The 17630-nt window shown below is 42.0% G+C and overlaps 1 protein-coding gene and 1 pseudogene across 2 annotated transcripts; both read left to right on the top strand.

Annotated features, from left to right (window-relative positions):
• The first annotated feature begins 1413 nt into the window (after positions 1–1413).
• LOC113932023 (zinc finger protein 3) lies at positions 1414–10712 on the top strand. Its single transcript, XM_035722055.1, is given in 10 exon segments — positions 1414–1518; positions 1520–1549; position 1672; positions 2743–2828; positions 3239–3301; positions 3303–3365; position 4231; positions 4355–4518; positions 4520–5460; positions 10608–10712. Coding segments are annotated over 9 exon segments (546 nt in total). The 3' UTR covers positions 4553–5460; positions 10608–10712.
• On the top strand, positions 7420–16520 carry LOC118355951 (annotated as a pseudogene). Its single transcript, XR_004819343.1, has 3 exons — positions 7420–10333; positions 10608–10712; positions 11224–16520. The product of XR_004819343.1 is annotated as a zinc finger protein 655-like (transcript).
• The last annotated feature ends 1110 nt before the right edge of the window (positions 16521–17630 follow it).

The raw sequence follows: 17630 nt of genomic DNA, 5'->3' as shown, positions 1-17630 counted from the left end.
GTCGCGGTGGGCGTCGTCGTTAGTTTAGGCTCCCGGGAAGGAGGGGGAGGCGCCCGGTTCCGGCCGACGGCGGTTCCCGTCCCCAGGAGCGCTCCGGGGCCAGGGTTGCGAGGGCCTGTTTCTCCTCAGTCAGGGTTCACCCTGACACCCCGCGGACTGAGGGCCTCGCCGCCGGGGCCCGGTGACCCTGCCCTGGTGCGAGCTGGGTCTCTGTGGCCTGCCTTGCTCTTCGGGGAGCGCGTGTTCGCCTAAAACAGGGAAGTGGGAGGAGGGCAGCGCCGGGCGAGGCCTTCCGAGGGCAGGGCGCCAGGGCCGTTTCTGAGGGTTGTGGAAGCGGGACGGAGCCCTGTGGCGTCCTTGGGCTTGAAGGACACGAGCCAAACCTGTTTGAGGCGCGGCTCTTCCCTGGATCACTGTCAGGGCCGTGGGAAGCGGCCTGCCCACCTCGTCTGCGTTGGTGAAGAGTCTGACCCCGACCCACCCCACCCCGACCGAGTGGGAATTTTGTCATTAGGCAAGCCCATTTAGGAATTCAGAGTGGGCAGAGTGTTTGCCAAGTAATTCCTCGGGGGCCTGCCTTAAAAGAAAAAAAAAAAGGTAATCATAACCAGCATGTTTTTCTGGGTACAAACTTGACCCTTGAAAGAAGTCTGTACATTTCAAATATTTAAAAAATTTTTTTTAGGGCGCCTGGGTGGCTCAGTTGGTTAAGCGACTGCCTTCGGCTCAGGTCATGATCCTGGAGTCCTGGGATCGAGTCCCGCACCGGCTCCCTGCTCAGCAGGGAGTCTACTTCGCCCTCTGACCCTCCCCCCTCTCATGTGCTCTCTCTCTCTCTCAAATAAATAAATAAAATCTTTAAAAAAAATAAAGTTATTTCTAAAAAAAAAAAATAAAAATAGAATTGTTTTTAAAGATTTTATTTATTTGACAGAGAAACAGCGAGAGAGGGAACACAAGCAGGGGGAGTGGGAGAGGGAGAAGCAGGCTTCCTGAGGAGCCAGGGAGCCCGATGTGGGGCTTGATCCAGGACCCTGGGACCATGACCTGAGCCACCCAGGCGCCCCTCTACATTTCAAATATTTTAAACTTTCCTCAGAAATCTTTAAGTTGTGCTTTCTTGATTTTTGTTTTTCTTGAAATACCACAAATTCTGAATTTGTGGAGTTTAAAGTTGCACACTTGGACCATATGATTTGGTTCTTAAATATTTGAAACTGAATAATTTCCATTTTTCTTTCTGTTGTTTTATTTAGGTGGTTGGTTATTACTAACTGTTTTTATTGAGTACCTGCAGTGTGTAAGATACTTTGCTAAGTCCTGAGGATGTAAAATAATGGGATGGCTTAACTTAGTGCAATAAATTCTCGCAATCTCACTGGGCAGTGATGGTCCTTGTCCTCCATAACAGGGATGGAGGAAATATCCGCCCAGGAAGCAGCAGGATCACCAGTTGTCCAGTTTCAGTCTTTGGAGAGCCTGTCTGAGGGTCTGTCCCCAGAGCCTCCGTTCGTGCAGGGACACCGACATGGAACAGGAGCTCAACGGGGTAAGGCCTAGAGAGCACTTAAATCCAAGAGAATGGGGATGCAGTGGGGCTCCCGGGCCTGGTATGAGAGAGGCCGGGAACTTCAATAAGAAGATGGCCCCTAGGGGAGGTCTGGAAGGGAGGGTCAGATGTGACTCAGTTCAGTCCTGGTCTTGGGCTCTTCTATTAAGGACAGCCCATCTTTTCTTAATAGGCAGAGTGGTGGTCATTCACTCTGCTTTGGCTTTTTTTCGTTCATACAACCTTCACTTTATCCTGGTTTCACATCCAGAACAATTTCTAAGATACGCTGCTTTTGCTGCATCTCAAAATCCTTGCCTCGCTTTTACTTCCTCTTAGATTTAGGGCCCTTCTCTCCCCCTGTTCCCTTTACTTAGTTCCTTCCCTCCTTGATGACTTTGCGAGCTTTGCCACCTGCCATTCTGTTGCAGCTGCAGTGTTTGTGACTAATCTAATTTTGGCCAAAAAAGCAACCATTTAATTCCTTGGTCGAGCACAACGCCTGTACGAGCGTATACATATCACATGTTGACTCAACAGTAACATCTTTATGTATCGTATAGATAGGTTGACATGTCTTGTACTTTTTTTGTTTTGTAAGAACCTTGTTTTAAATTGCTGTGGCCAACGGCAGTGCCTGAAATAACTTATGTGTCAGCAACACCAGTTGAGTGCCGTCGTGTGTAGAGTGCTGTGGGGTGTTGTGGGAGTGTGGAAAAGGTTGTGAGGAAACAGATGACCATTCCTTATTCTTGGGAGCCTTACACAGTGGTTGCAGAGACAGTGCCTTTTCACATGAAGGCTTACTGAAATTTACAGAACAGTGTCCGGGAAAGCTTCAGAAGTCAACTAAATAGTCATTGCCCTGGACAAGTCACTGCAAGTCTTTATGCTTTGCTTTGCCCATCTGCAAAACAGGTATAGTGCTTACTCTCCTGTTAGAGGAATGTCCTGTCATGGGAATAAAGTCAAATCGAGATTTTATAAGAAAATCCTGAATCATGGGTCTAAACATGGGCAAGGAGGGCATGCTGATGCTGAGAAGGAGCAGAGTAGATGCACTCAGTACCTGATAAACGTTCATTGGTTTTACTAGAATGTTGATGTGAAGAAGGGTCCCACTGACTCCCTCTTCTGTCAGGGAGCCCTGGGGAAGGGTTGCTCTCACTCTTGGCTCCTCTCTCCTCCCTCAGCTCCACCTGTTCCCCAGGTGCCTGCTCTTCCCCATGAGGGAAGCCCAGGAGACCAGGCAGCTACGCTCCTGACAGCCAGGTACCAGGTGAGCTGAGGAACCCTCTGCTTTTCCTCAGGGACTGTTGCTACTGATCGACTGTGGCCCTTCCCTCATCCCATCCGTAAACCCTGCCTCGAATTTTTTTCAATAGCAGACCCCCAGTTTGGGAATTGATCCTCTTCAGAGACCTGGACTTCACAGAAACCACCTTCCCATTTCCCCACCTCCACCAGTAAACCACTGTTCCTTCTCTATCCCTGGTGCTGTGATGGGTTGTTTGTTAGATGTTAAAGGTTATGGAACTGATTCCCTAGTTTCTAGTCTGTTTTCCCTCCTCCCCAGCTTTGCTACACATTGGGACACCCTCGACACCCTCTCTGTGTCTTCTCCTTTTTTTCTGGCTACGATGCTATAGTGGCCTCATTCCCCAGAGCAGCCAGGCTGTGTTATTTCAGGAGTTTGTGACATTCGAGGATGTGGCTGTGCACCTTACTCGAGAGGAATGGGGATGCCTGGACCCCTGTTCAGAGGGATCTCTACAGAGAAGTGATGTTAGAGAATTATGGGAACGTGGTCTCACTGGTAAGGACTTTCTTATTATTCAGTTTACCTGTTAGGATTTCTTTACTTCCTTGTTTCTGAGGAGGTGCGAGGTCTCTGAGAAAGTAGAGTTTGGTTCAGATTCCAGGTCTTAGAACCTCTGAATCCTCCATCTTCAAGATCATTTCCTCTGGGAGTGGGTTTTCTTGGGCGGGGGGGTTCAAGAGGAGACATTTTACTCCTTATCTTTAAATAACGATTGCTGCTTTCATGGGGCATCTGTTTCCTGTTAGAAAAGGGAAACTTGCTTGTGCTTTGCCTAAGTTCTCACCTTCTCTATCTTTTCCTTTTTTTTATGAGGGGGACTTTAGAGCCTCCCAGTCCACAACCAGACACGTTCCTTCCTGGTAATTCAGTGCCCCCGTATCTAAAAGTTTTCCATTTTCCTTGGAAGAGGAAATCTTTTTTTTAAAGATAGGCTAAAATCCTTGTTGAATGATCCCTCACCTCTTAACATTCCTAAATTCATCTCCAAGAGGCAGAGTTTGAGAGACTTCATTTAAAGACATGACTCACTGCAAGTCTATTTCAGTGAGTCATCCAGATGGTAGTCCTAAGTAACCTCACCCGGAGCAGAAGAAGTTTCAGCTTTAAACCGAGTCTCTCCTTTGTTGTTTGGATGGTTTGGATTAGGCACCCAGTAGTGCTCTAGAGCAGCATCAGTGGGGCTGTTGGCAGCCCCCTTGATGTGAGCATTGCTCCTTTTCCTCTTTTTTTGCCAGTCTCTGCTTCTGCTTTTTTTTTTTTTTTTAATCTTTTGTATGTATGTATTTAATCACACTTTTTCTTTTCTCTCTCTCTCTCTCTCTTTTTTTTTTTTGGCTTTGCCTATGCTGGTGGCATCCAGGGTGTTCCTTTGTCTCCTTGATTATGCTCAGGACTAAAGAAGGCTTTTTACCTGTGGGGAGGCAGCCTGCCCACTGGGAAGGTTTTTAGTGTGTTTCCCATTCCTGGCTCTTTGATCTTTGTAGGCATACTTCTCCGCCTTCCTACCACCCGGATTCATAGTGTGAATTCCTGCCCGGCCCTGAGTCATACCCAGGCAAGTGCTTTCTCTGGAGAAACACTTGCAGTTCTTTCAGCAGGAATCTCCAAGAGATGGCCCAAGTATCGGCTTCCCATCGATATTGCTCGTCCCCCGCTCGGAAACTCCTTTTCCACGATTGTAAGATATTACACTTGATTGATGCTCTCAGGATGCCACCACTATGTAAAATTGCAGCTCCTCAGATGACCTTTGTTAAATTTCGGAAGGGCCAAGGAGGTCCTCCATTGCAGCCAGATGAATTTTGAACTTGAGTTCTGAGTTCATTCATAAGCCACGGTTGGTGGTCATCTACTTGTGTTCTGAGAAACCACAAAGTTCAACTGCAGCTCCTCAGTTATGATCTTTTCATGTTATTTTAGAATGTGGAACATATGCTGTGCACCTCTCTTTTCTGTAGTGAATATGACCAGCCCCTTCTGTTGTCTGACTTTTCAGTGACCCCTAGGCTTTCCTCATGTTTAACACTCTTGTCTTCTCCTTTAAGTCCCCATGGCCCCCTCCAGGGCCCTGACTTTGTCCCCTTTATTCTTTGTGGTGCTATACAGTTTGATGCATTTAAATGACCTTTTCTAATCAAGTGTTCCTTAGCTCTGTCCTTGATGGATGGGAAATGGGAGGGCAAAAGAGTTTAATTTCTTTATTTCAGGGTATCAAATTGAATGTATATTTAACAACTTTGTAAACTGTAAAGTGATGTAATTGTAAACTGTTAATTTTATCTAATAATTACATAATTTCCAACAGTTAACCTGTCTACTTTTTGGAGTAAACAAACTTCTTAGCACTTTAGTCAGCCTCGTAGCACAGCGTGCTATTAGACTGAATTTTATCCCATTTCCTGTGTCACCTCTGCACAAGTACAGGACATGCATGCACACGCACGCATACTGGCTACAGACGCACACAACAGACTCTCCTGTTCACCTTGCTTTTGTGACCAAGTCAGCAGCATCTTTTTAGTTAATTATTTTTTACAGTTCTCAGGAAATCATTTTCGTATTTGTGGGCTCAGCAGACTCCACCTGAAATGTAAGTTTATACACTTAATTAGCTTAATGTTTGGTGTTGTAAAATACGGACTTAGCAGCCCCACTGTCAAGTTCACATCTTTTCCCCACGGCAGTAGCTCAGTTGTCACAGACATCAAAACTTTCTTCCTTTGGGTAAGTGCTTTTACTATATAGTAGTAAACATACAGAGTATGAATGGCTGAATAAAAGAATAAAAAAGTAAGTAAAAAGTCATATTTTTCATTACCAAATCTAATTCTAAAAAAGAATTTCATTACCAAATTAACTTGCTGTTCTGTTGACAGCGAGTGAATTACTGGCTTGAGGGTCATACCCAAAGGGAAGTTACTTGTGACTTAGTGCCGGAGGTTAAGACCAGGAAAGTGGTCTGGATTGCATTTCCCACAGGGTCAGTGTGGCAGGTGCCTTATTAGATGACATCATTAGAAACATGCCTATCAGAATTCTGGTTGTTAAGTTGATAAATCAGGAAATGTTTGGCACATACCCTTTGCTTTTTGAAGTTGATGTCATGAGGACAAAAATGATTTTGTATAGAATGTCTTACTGCCATGGCTATTTACTATTTATTGAGGAGCCAATGTGTTAGCAGGTACTATACATATCTCATTTAATACTTGCCATAACCCTGTGAGCAAATGTTATTCTATTTTATACCTGAGGAAACTGAGGCTCAAAAGTTAAGTGATCCACTCAGGGTCAGAACTAGGCATAGGACTCAGATCTGAACCTGAAGCGCATGTTCTTTTTCATTGTTTTGCCCCTTAGGACAAGTAGTCCAACCACATATGATGTTTTTAGCTTTTGTTTTTGTTTTTTAAAGATTTATCCATCTATTTCTTTAGAGAGAGAGAGTGGTGGGGAGGAGCAGAGGGAGAGACAGTCCCAAGCGGCCTCCGTGCTGAGCGCAGAGCCCGATAAGGGGCTTGATCTCACGACCCTGAGATCACATTCTGAGACAAAACTGAGTCAGATGCTCAACCAACTGTGCCACCCAGGGACCTCACATGTGGTTTTTTTATATTCTTAACGGCTTTATACTCTGATGACAATTAGAAAAAGCCATGAAAAATTGGACAGATGGGCATTAGGTTGTACAGTTGGGGAGCAGAAAGAACAGGCATTCAAGAAGAAATAAAATTGTGTAGGAATACAGTCCATTAAAATAGGTATCTAGGGGGCGCCTGGGCGGCTCAGTTGGTTAGGCGACTGCCTTCGGCTCGGGTCATGATCCTGGAGTCCCGGGATCGAGTCCCGCATTGGGCTCCCTGCTCAGCGAGGGACCTGCTTCTCCCTCTGGCCCTCCCCCCTCTCATGTGCGCTCTCTCTCTCTCTCATTCTCACTCTCTCAAAATGAATAAATAAATCTTAAAAAAAAAAAAAATAGGTATCTAGGGGCGCCTGGGTGGCTCAGTCGGTTAAACAGCTGCTTTTGGCTCAGGTCATGATTCCAGGGTCATAGGATCGAGTCCTATGTCATGCTCCCTGCTCAACAGGAAGCCTGCTTGTCTCTCTGCCCCTCCCTCCTGCTCTGCTCTCTCTCACTGTCTCTCTCAAATAAATAAATAAAATTAAAAAAAATAGGTATCTACATAAGAACAATATTACTAAGGAGAGATTTCTTTCGTCTATTAAGGACCAAGAAGAAGGGCATAAAGCTTCCAGGTGGCTAAAATCTCAGCATAACTGGTGTAGGCGAAAAAACAAATAATGAGGTGAATTTTAAATGTTATTTCTAAAGACCAGATTAAGTTAAAAATAAAGCTAATTGGAGAACTGTCAAGGTTTAAATTTAAAAAAATTAAAAGGTTTTGGGGCGCCTGGGTGGCTCAGTCATTAAGCGTCTGCCTTTGGCTCAGGTCATGGTCCCAGGGTCCTGGGATCGAGCCCTGCATTGGGCTCCCTGCTCAGCGGGAAGCCTGCTTCTCCCTCTTCCACTCCCCCTGCTTGTGTTCCTGCTCTCGCTGTCTCTGTCAAATAAATAAATAAAATCTTTAAAAGAAAAATAAAAAAATTAAAAGGTTTCAATAAAAGATTAAATAATTTTGGATAGGAAAAATTAATTGCAAATGCATATTTTGAAAGCATAGAGTTCTGACTTTAAAATTTAGGAAAAAGGCATTCAGGCCAATGGCAAGAAAACCTGCCTTAATGCTTCCTGTGACCCTTAGAATGTTAGACTAGAAAGAATATAAACTGTGGAATCAGACTTGGGTTCATCTTATCAACTGTCTACATTGAGCAGATTATTTAAACTGATACCTATTTTCTTCAACTATAAAACATGAAAAATAATTGTCTGCCTTTCTGGGTTTATGCCAAGGATTAAATTAGATTAAATTATGTTGTGTGTGTAAGTACCTGGCTCGTGGTAGTTACTTAAATGCTTTTTTGGAAAGGACTGCATGTGATAAGAGCTATAGATCAGATTTAAAAAAAAAAAAATTTTTTTTAAATTTTTTAAGTGGGCTCCACACAGGGATTGAACTCACAACCTGAGATCAAGACCTGAGCTGAGATCAAGAGTTGGATGCTAAACCAACTGAGCCACCCACGTGCCCCAGACCAGATTTTTTAATATAAACAAATATCAGGAGTATGTTTAAATTATTTCTTTATAATGAATTTCCTCCGATTGAATATTGCTTATACTTTTGTAAAAGAGTTTGGATTTTTATTTTAAGAGACTTTCATTTCTTTGACACTAAGTGATCTTTTAGTTTGCTTTTAATTAGAATATCCATGACTCCAAATATGTTGGATCCTGGCTCTCCATGTATTACTCTATAATCACTATTTCTCTGTTCTTTTTTTTTTTTTGAGAGAGAACAGGAGTGGAGTTGGGGGGCGGGTGCAGCGGGAGAAGCAGACTCCCCACTGAGCAAGGAGTCCGAGGTGGGGCTCGATCTCAGGACTCCAGGATCATGACCTGAACCGAAGGCAGACAGACGCTTAACCAAATGAGCACCCAGGCGCCCCTCTCTGTTCTTTTTTATTTATTTTCACCTTTTACTCCATTGTCGGTGTGTTGATCTCCTGTCTGTCTTTCTGTACATATGTTGGAGGAAGGGACAGATTCATTCACAGTCATTATTTTTTACTAGCAGATTATGTGAAAGCCAGGTTCTGAAAGACTTCGCTTATGATGAATTATGATGAGTATTCAATTAGTGAAATTTGTAAAGTCCTTGGTGTGGTACTTTGCACCTACCAAATGTGCAGTAAACCTTAGCTTAATATTTTAATGATACTGATGATACAGATAACTTTTAAGTCTATATTTTGAACCCTGTTGTTCATCAAAACTAGTCTTTTTTTTTTTTTAAGATTTATTTATTTGTCAAAGAAAGAGAGCACAAGCAGGGGGAATGGTGGGCAGAGGGAGAAGAAGCAGGCTCCCCACTGAGCAAGGAGCCTGATGTGGGACTCGATCCCAGGACCCCGGGGTCATGACCTGAGCCGAAGGCAGACGCTTAACCGACTGAGCCACCAGGTGCCCCCAGAACTGTAGTATTTTATCTCTAACTGCCTACTAAACATTTTCTCTTATTCCTGACTGCATTAACTTAAACACAATCTACAGTCAAACCCTTCTTTCCACATGGAGACAGTCTTTTTTGTTGTGTATAGGTGATGTGGGTATAGATATAGAATAAATAAGCAAAATTTGCTTCAGTTATCAAATACTTAGAAACACTTTGATATCTGAGCTAAAAGTTAACAAATTCTGTTACCAGAATTCTGAGGATATTTGCTGCTTCATGCCATGCTTTTTTTTTTTTTTAACTTGAAAACTATTTCATTTGACATGGAGGACCTCAACTAAATAAGCGTCCAAAGGGGGGAATAGACTATTAATGCCCAGCAGGAATTCAGAAGCACAGTAAATGCCTTTCTTTTATCTGTTCTGTATCTGCCTGTTCATAGGCTCTCACATGGAATCCTAAGAGGATGGCTGTTGGTTTGTCGTATTTTACAGGCCCAATGCCCTCTTATAAACTGGTTATCTGTTATATGTTGACGCTAGGACACAAAATTGGCACTCGTTAAGTAGCTCTTAAGTAAATAAGTCAAAAAAATTAAAAGATATAAGATACATGGTCCCTGCTAGTAAGAGTTTATAAATGAAGTAGGGATGATAATTCCTGAAGCCAGTTAAATAAAAATCTATAAACTCCATTATATAGTGACGTGTCAGCGTAAGAGGAAAAATAATAAATTATGTAGACAGTAAGTGGGAGGAAAAAGGCTTTTGGAGTTGACGGGCTTGAGCTAGCTCATGGATGTGTGCTACTAGAAGATTTCTGGTCTGAAGACGTATAAAAACTTCCCCTTTGATACTATAATAGTTCTGCCCCCCTCAGGATCAGACTGCTTCTTGCTTTTGCTTTAAAAGAGATTAGATCGTAGCAGTCATTATGTAAGCCAAGAAAGACCATTTTTTATGTGAAGGTGCACTTTCATTGCACTTGTCTCTCTGTATCGTATTATAGTTAGTTGTTTATATCTGTCTCTACGTAGTTTCCACATGGGAGGCGACCCCGGTAGATGTTGTTGAATAAACAAGAGTGTAACTCCTAAAGGGTAAGAATGTGTTATGTTATTTTTTGTTTCCTCATATGCACTGAAGCGAATTGAGATTGACGTTTCTTGAGATTGGTTCTTGGAATATCAATCCTCACTGATTCTGTTGCTGCAGTTTAGCTCACCACACAACAGGTGCTTGAGTATTCACCTTCCTCCAGTCCAGCGAAGTTATATTTTGATGACTTCCCTTTTGACCTGGTCTATACTTCTAGACCAGGTCTAATACAAAGATTGATCTATAGGCAACAGCTGAAGAGTGAAAATGATCACTTCTGTGAAGACAGGTACACACTCAAGCACCAATTCCTTGTCTGAGTAATGTTTAAATGAATACTTCTCCCAAAGTCATCAACTTGCCCCGTAACAACACCTCTTCCTGGAGCACAGGTAGGAGCTCTCTGTAGAGGATCTTTGCCCTTCTCACTCTCCAGCCCTACCCTAATGTTTCTAAGAATTTACTTTCTCTCTCCATTAACTGTTAGTTAAGAGAAGAAGAAGTGTCTTTGTGTAGTGTCTGGGGATAAATCGCCACATCCCATTTCCCTTCTCTGTGAGCAGGATTTCCAATTTCCAAGCCTGATGGATCTCCCAGCAGGGAACAAGATCTACAGGTCTTTGATCTGGAAACTAAGAATAGAGAAGTCTTAAGAGATGACTGCTCAGGTGAGTAAGGTAGAATCAATCAGATGGAATTAGGAAGTAAGAGTCAAGTTGTTGAGCCACATTGTAGCTGCTTTGGCAGTCAGAATGAAGAGAGCTCGGTCTGCTATACTAGACGGCGAGCTCCCTTCCTTTTCCCTTCGGTTTTTGATGAATTCTTTGCATTTACTTTATCCCCATCCACAAGTTGTACTGGGTCCCTGTTCAAGTTGCTTATCTATAATTCTTTTGAACTACTTCCCTATTACCTGCTTTGAAACACCGTAATTGGTTATCTTCTTTGCCAAAATGTCCTCTGTTTCTACCACCCTGAACCATTTGTATATTACCTCACTGCTCCTATTCATGTCTTGCATCTGCTGTTGAGATTTTGTGCCTGTGCTTCAGAGTAAATAAACTCTCATATTAGTAGATTGTAGATTCTTTAGTTTTCTCCTCTCTGAGGTTTTTTTTTTTCCCCCCTAAGCACAGGGTACAGATTACTTTTGCATTTTCTATTTATATGTTGAATCAGATGGAGAGACCAGAGAAGAGAACAAGCTGTTGATTCCCTAAGCAGGAAATTCTGGAAGAAGTACATTCATACAAAGTGAGAGTAGGAAGACTCAAAAAGGATATTGCCCTGTTCCTGGACTAGAGAAGTGTCTAAACCTGAGGACAGATTAGAAAGGCTTCAGGAAATCCTAAGGAATTTCTCTTCTGGAGAGAGCATTTAGGCAGATAACAATCAGCAAGAAAGCCTTCACAGTGACAATGAATGTAATGAACCTGAAAAAGCTTCAATCTGGACTCTACCCTTGATACAGAACAGAGAGTTCTTAGAATACAGAATATTGATGATACTGATAAGTATGACAAGGGTTGTGAACCAGATTCAGCTGTGGTAAACAAGAACAAATAAATCTCATACAGGATGTTCAGAGTAGTGAATATAAGGAAAGCTTAATGGATCTCTCCCACCTTATTAATGTGGACAGCATTCCTGCCACAGAGAAATCCTATAAATGTGATGCATGTGAGAAAGTCTTCCATCAGAGCTCTGCCCTTTCTAGACATCAGAGAATTCATACTAGAGAGAAACCCTACAAATGTAAGAATGTGAAAAATCTTTCAGTCAGAGTTCAAGTCTTAGTCGACATAAAGAATACACACTAGAGAAAAACCCTATAAATGTGAAGCATCTGATAAATCCTGTGAAGCATCTGATAAATCCTGTAGTCAGAGCTCAGACATAACTCCACATAAGAGGATTCACACTAGAGCAAAGTCTTATAAATGTAGTAATTGTGAAAGAGTTTTCGTCGTAGTGTACATCTTACTCAACATCAGAAGATTCACAGAGAGATGCCCTGTAAGTGTACAGTATGTGGCAGTGACTTCCATCATACCTCATACCTTGCCGAACATCAGAAAGTCCACTGTGAAGAGAAAGCCTATGAATACAATGATTGTGGGTTGACCTTTATGAAACATCAAGAATTCATCTCAGAGAAAAGCCCTATACGTGTAATGAATGTGGAAAAGACTTCAGATTGAATTCCCATCTTATTCAGCATCAAAGAATTCACACAGGAGAGAAACCACATGAATGTAATGAGTGTGGAAAAGCTTTTGGTCAAACTTCATGCCTTATTCAGCATCACAAAAATTCATGGGAAGAGAAGTTCTTATGAGTGTAATGATTATGAGGAAAGTTTCAATCATAGCTCAGATCTTGTTCTCAGCAAGAAGTCCTCACCAGAGAAAAGCCTTTGATTGTGATGCATGGGAAAAGAACCTCAGTCAGAGAGCACACCTTGTTCAACATCAAAGAATTCATACCAAAGAGAACCTTATGAATGTGGACGAACGTGGGGAGACATTTAGTCAAAGTCAGGCCTCATTCAAATCTGAGAGTTCACCCAGGGAGAAATTATATATGTACTGAAGGTGGTGAAGCCTTCAGTCAATAGCTCAACCTTATTCAGCAACAGAGAATCCACCCCAGAGAGAAACCCTCTGAATGTGATGAATGTAGGCAAACTGTTTTGTCAGTGTTAAACTTCGATATCTGCCAAACCCATACCAATGAGAAAATCTAAGAATATATTGAATGTGGTAAATGCTTATGCTATTTTCATACTTAGTCACCATTGGAGAATCTTACTGGAATAAAATTCCATCACTGTAATAAATGTGAAATTGCTTCAGTCAAAGAAACTACCTTGTTCAGCATCAAATTCATTCCATGCCAGAAAGCCTATGAATGTAATAAGCATGTCTGTGCATGGGAGGATTCAGTCATATTCTACCCTTATTCAACGTCAAAGAATCTGTGCCAGGAGAAGCCATTCAAGAGTAGCAAAGGTGACAGATCTTTCAGTGGGAGTTCAAGTCTTTTTTCATCATTAGAATCTCCACACCAGACCAGAATCTGATATAATGCAAATGGAAAAAATGTACCTCCACATTTCAGGCTTTACTCAACATCAAAATACTGGAGAGAAAATTTTATATAAAATTGTTAATATATAGCCCTGATTTTTTCATTGCAGAAGAAGATAGTCTGAGGAGTGACTTGGTGAATGCAATGCTGTTTCCTCATGGCATTCTTTTATTTAATAGGTGGTGTAGGTAGGTATATAAACTTTATTTATGGAACTCATTTATGGCCTATGAACATTTTTATTTTTCCTGAAATTTGGTTCCTGTTATAGCTTCTCTAAGATATTGTTAACACACCCATGTAAAAACATAACTTCTGGAAAGCAGCTCATTTAGATTTTTCTGCTGTTCTCAGCCCAAGTTCTCTCCAAAACAGACTCTTAGGTCTGCTGTTTTCTGAGCATTCTACTTTCCTGTTGTTTTCCAGCCACAACACTTGGATTCCTGTTAATTTCTCCATTTTCTTAGTATCTTCAAATGATGTTTTCTAGTTTTAAGCTTCTCACCAGCAGGTTTGCCGTCCCTACTTGATGTTCGTGTTCTGGTGTCTTCTTTCCTAAAGTGAAGCATCTACCTTTAAAAAGAATTGGATTTCCACATTCTGTCCATCCATGAGTTTGAAGGATTCCATCTCTACTGTGTTTGCGTCAGGCAGCTAAACATTTTCAAATGACACCCCACCCAATAGCTGTCTTGTCTGCATCCACAGCCCTCCAAAAGAGATAAGGACATCAGGGAGCCAACAAGACTCCTGATGGTCTAGCTACATTCATTCAGCGCCTGTTCTGCATGTCAAAGTTTAGAATTATTTTATATACTTCTGTTGAAGGACAGCAAAATGCTCAGGTCTGCTTTTGATAGGGCAAAATATAAAGAACATACACAGAAAAGTCAGAACTTCATAAGGGAATGCAGCTTTTCAAAAAAGAAAACAAAAGCTGTTCTTCTGTAATCTCTCTGGAGAGAGTATTTCAAGAGAGTGGCAGGTCTTCCTGGTAAAATTTTAACTGCTACGATTGCTTCTTTATCTGTTTGGATTTTTGCCCCCCTCTCCCGTCAATCCAGGACAGTATTTGAAGTGTGGGGGCTTTGTGTATAATTGTTTGTTCATCATCGCATTTTCTGTATTTTACGAGTCTACAGGCCATATAAAAGAATTTGGTTTTTTGATTGATAAAAGTGATCACAGATGTCAGGATGTCCAGAGTTCGGGGTCACTGTCAACACCTAGCCAAGAATTCATGATTCTTTAGATGTTGTCAAAGCATTTTATTATATTTTTCCATCTTAAGTTTCGTAACACTTTGTGAATAAGACAGGTGTTACTTAAAATTCTTATTGTCATTCCAGCAAGTGAGGCCTTCATAGTTCAGATGTTATAATATTCACTAGGGATTCTCAACAAATATATAACAACTTACTGCTTATTCTGTAATCCTCTTATGGCTAAGCTCTAAGATAGTTCTACCACCGTATTTTGCCTTTTAGTCATCAGCAAGCATAGGATCTTATCAGGGCAAAGTAGAGATCTAAATGCATTGATTTAAATGTAAAAGCAAATGAAAAATGCATGTTTTTTTTTTTTTCCCCCATGTGTATGCCCTTATGTACAGAGACCAATGGTCACTTCTGGTGATTATGAAACAGATTAATCCCTAAATAGCAGAATATGTAAAAATCACATGTATGCATTTGGTTTTAGGAATGTGCTTTTGTACTTCCACTTGAATAAAGGTGTGTTTGATACTCAGAATCTGTTTCAAAAAATATCTAAAGGCCTCAGCCAGAAGCATTTGGAAATCTTGGAATCACCTTCCTGGCTGCGACTCCCGTTTCTTCCAGAAACCTGCTTCACAACAGGAGTGGATCACTCTCCTTCACACTGATACAAAGCTTGCTCTTCCACAGACTTCGGGAACAAAGTCTGAATGTTTAAGGTTTTAAGGATTATTCATTTGGGATGTTGTTGGCACATAAATAGTTTGAGGTTTCAGTAGAACTAGGCAGAATGTGTGTGTGTGTTTTTTTAAAATAAGTAAAACACATTTTAAAAAATGAGAAACCAAAATAATCCTGGAGGACAATTAACTTGTCTCTTTAAACTTGCAATATTTAATCAGTCCAATATAATGTGAGTTTGTGTTTTTAGTGTTTTAATCTTGAAGATTAAAGGGAGGGAAGAGAAGAAATGTAATAGTTGAGGTACACCGAATTTAGTCTGTCTTCTATCCACCTACCTACATGCATATGTATGTTCATATTCAAACTTAATCCTCACACCTCTGCAAGGGAACTAGCTCCGTTTTACAGAGGAACTGAGGTGTAGAGAGGTTGAAGAATCTGTTAGGGTCACTCAGCAAGTTAATGACTCAAGTCAGGCCTGACTCCCAGGCTTTCCATCATCATGATGTTGATATTAGACACATCCCAGAACCCAGAGAAGTTTTCTTTAATAGCTCTTCATTCCCTGTTATATCCTCAGTGGTTGGCTATTACCAGTTTGCAATTAATCTGAATGCTCCCAGAGCTGTCTGGGATACTAGAGAGAAAATATCCCAGTATCTTTTGGGAGCTAGTCAGAGATCCTGCTCCCTGAAACAGGCTTAGATGATTTTGACAATGACATGCCACAGGTCAGAGCTCCCAAATTCTTACCTCCTGTTAGCTGTCCCAGCTCCCATTACTAGGTTTACATTTCCACTTCTCAATGCCCAGAATGTGCTCTTTTTCCCTGCTAACTGGAACTTGCTGATTGATGGACATGTATTAGATTTCCCATCACTTCTGACTAAATTACAGCAATGGAGCAAGGTGGGTAATGGGAAAATCAAGTTTGATTCGTAGGTTTTTGACTTGAGCAAAAGCGTGGATAGACATAGACTGGAGAGATGGGGACCACCGGAAGAGGAGCAGGGAGAGTATTTCAGGCAAAAGAACATATCAGAAGGCCTTCAGATGAAAGAGTTTGGCATCTTCAAGGTAATCTCTCTAGAGGAATGCATCACCCTAGGAAGTAGTATGTGGGCAACTGAGGAAGTTTAAGAATGAAGTTGAAAGGAGGCCCCTCGGGTGTCATAATGGCAAAGCACAATGGAATCCCCACCTCTGAAAATGTGACCTCATCTATCTTTTCATTCATTCAGTAGTACAGTTGCCAGATGCAATGATGTTCAGTGCCAGCGCATGGGCACAGTTAACATAAATCAGACCATCTATTAAGTGATGAAGACTAAAACAGAGTAGTTGTCACAGCAATGACTGGAATTGGACATTTCTGTGTTTGAACTTCGCTATTTACTGGCTGTGTGACTTTGGGCATGTTAGCCTCTAGTTTCCTTGTCTATACGATGGTTAATAATAGCATGAAAATTAAATGAGGTAATGTAAAAGGTACTGGCTATATCTTTTTTTTTAAAGATTTTATTTATTTATTTGACAGAGATACAGAGAGAGATACAGCGAGAGAGGGAACACAAGCAGGGGGAGTGGGAGAGGGAGAAGCAGGCTTCCCGCTGAGCAGGGAGCCCGATGCGGGGCTCAATCCCAGGACCCTGGGATCATGACCTGAGCCGAAGGCAGACGCTTAACGACTGAGCCACCCAGGCGCACCGGTACTGGTTATATCTTAAGTGCCAAAAAGTTAGGAACATAAACACCAATATAAAAACCAGTGAGAATGTAAGTGTTTAGCATAAAATCAAAAAAAGAGGGAATTAAGGAGCAAGCATTTAGCAGTGCAGGACTAGCATTGTCCAGGGAGGGATACTCTGGTTTTGGAGAACTTAAATACGAATTGAGAGGTCATCAGGAATCCTAGACTGTGGTAGGAACTGCCTCTCCGTAGGCACTCCTTACTGGAGTCAGCAAGCCTTGACATCGGTCTCTTCTTGCTAACATTTGTATCCACTGGCATCACATCTGACACTCCCTTCAAAATATGGGCACATGAGTGAACCAGTGTTTACTCTGAAACTGGAAGGGTAGTTTCAAACAGCGTACTGTACAAGTCAATGAGAAAATAAATACTGGAATTTTTCATTTTGCTGATGCATCCCATTCACACTTCACTTTTTTTTTTTTTTAAGATTTTGTTTATTTGACAGACAGCGAGAGAGGGAACAGAAGCAGAGGGGTTGGGGGAGAGAGAGGCAGGCTTCCCGCCCAGCAGGGAGCCCCCGATGCCGGGGGGGGGGGGGGGGGGGGGGGGGGGGGGGGGGGGGGGGGGGGGGGGGGGGGGGGGTGGCTGGGTTTGATCCCAGGACCCCGGGATCATGACCTGAGCCAAAGGCAGACGCTTAACGACTGAGCCACATGGGTGCCCCCACACTCTTCACTTTTAGGAAATAGTTAACCTCATATTTGTATCCCATTCATGTTTATAAATTTACAACTTGGGCGTAATGACAGTATCTGTCTTTTTCTTTCCCACACTTGATCCTATTACCAATCTCCACCTGGTCTAACCTTTGTCCTCCCCCAGGCGCAGTTTGACTCCAG

This window comes from Zalophus californianus, chromosome 10, assembly GCF_009762305.2.
Source record: "Zalophus californianus isolate mZalCal1 chromosome 10, mZalCal1.pri.v2, whole genome shotgun sequence".
Classification (NCBI taxonomy): domain Eukaryota; kingdom Metazoa; phylum Chordata; class Mammalia; order Carnivora; family Otariidae; genus Zalophus; species Zalophus californianus.
Note: the sequence above shows the minus strand (reverse complement) of the source record. Positions and strands in the feature narration are given on the sequence as shown.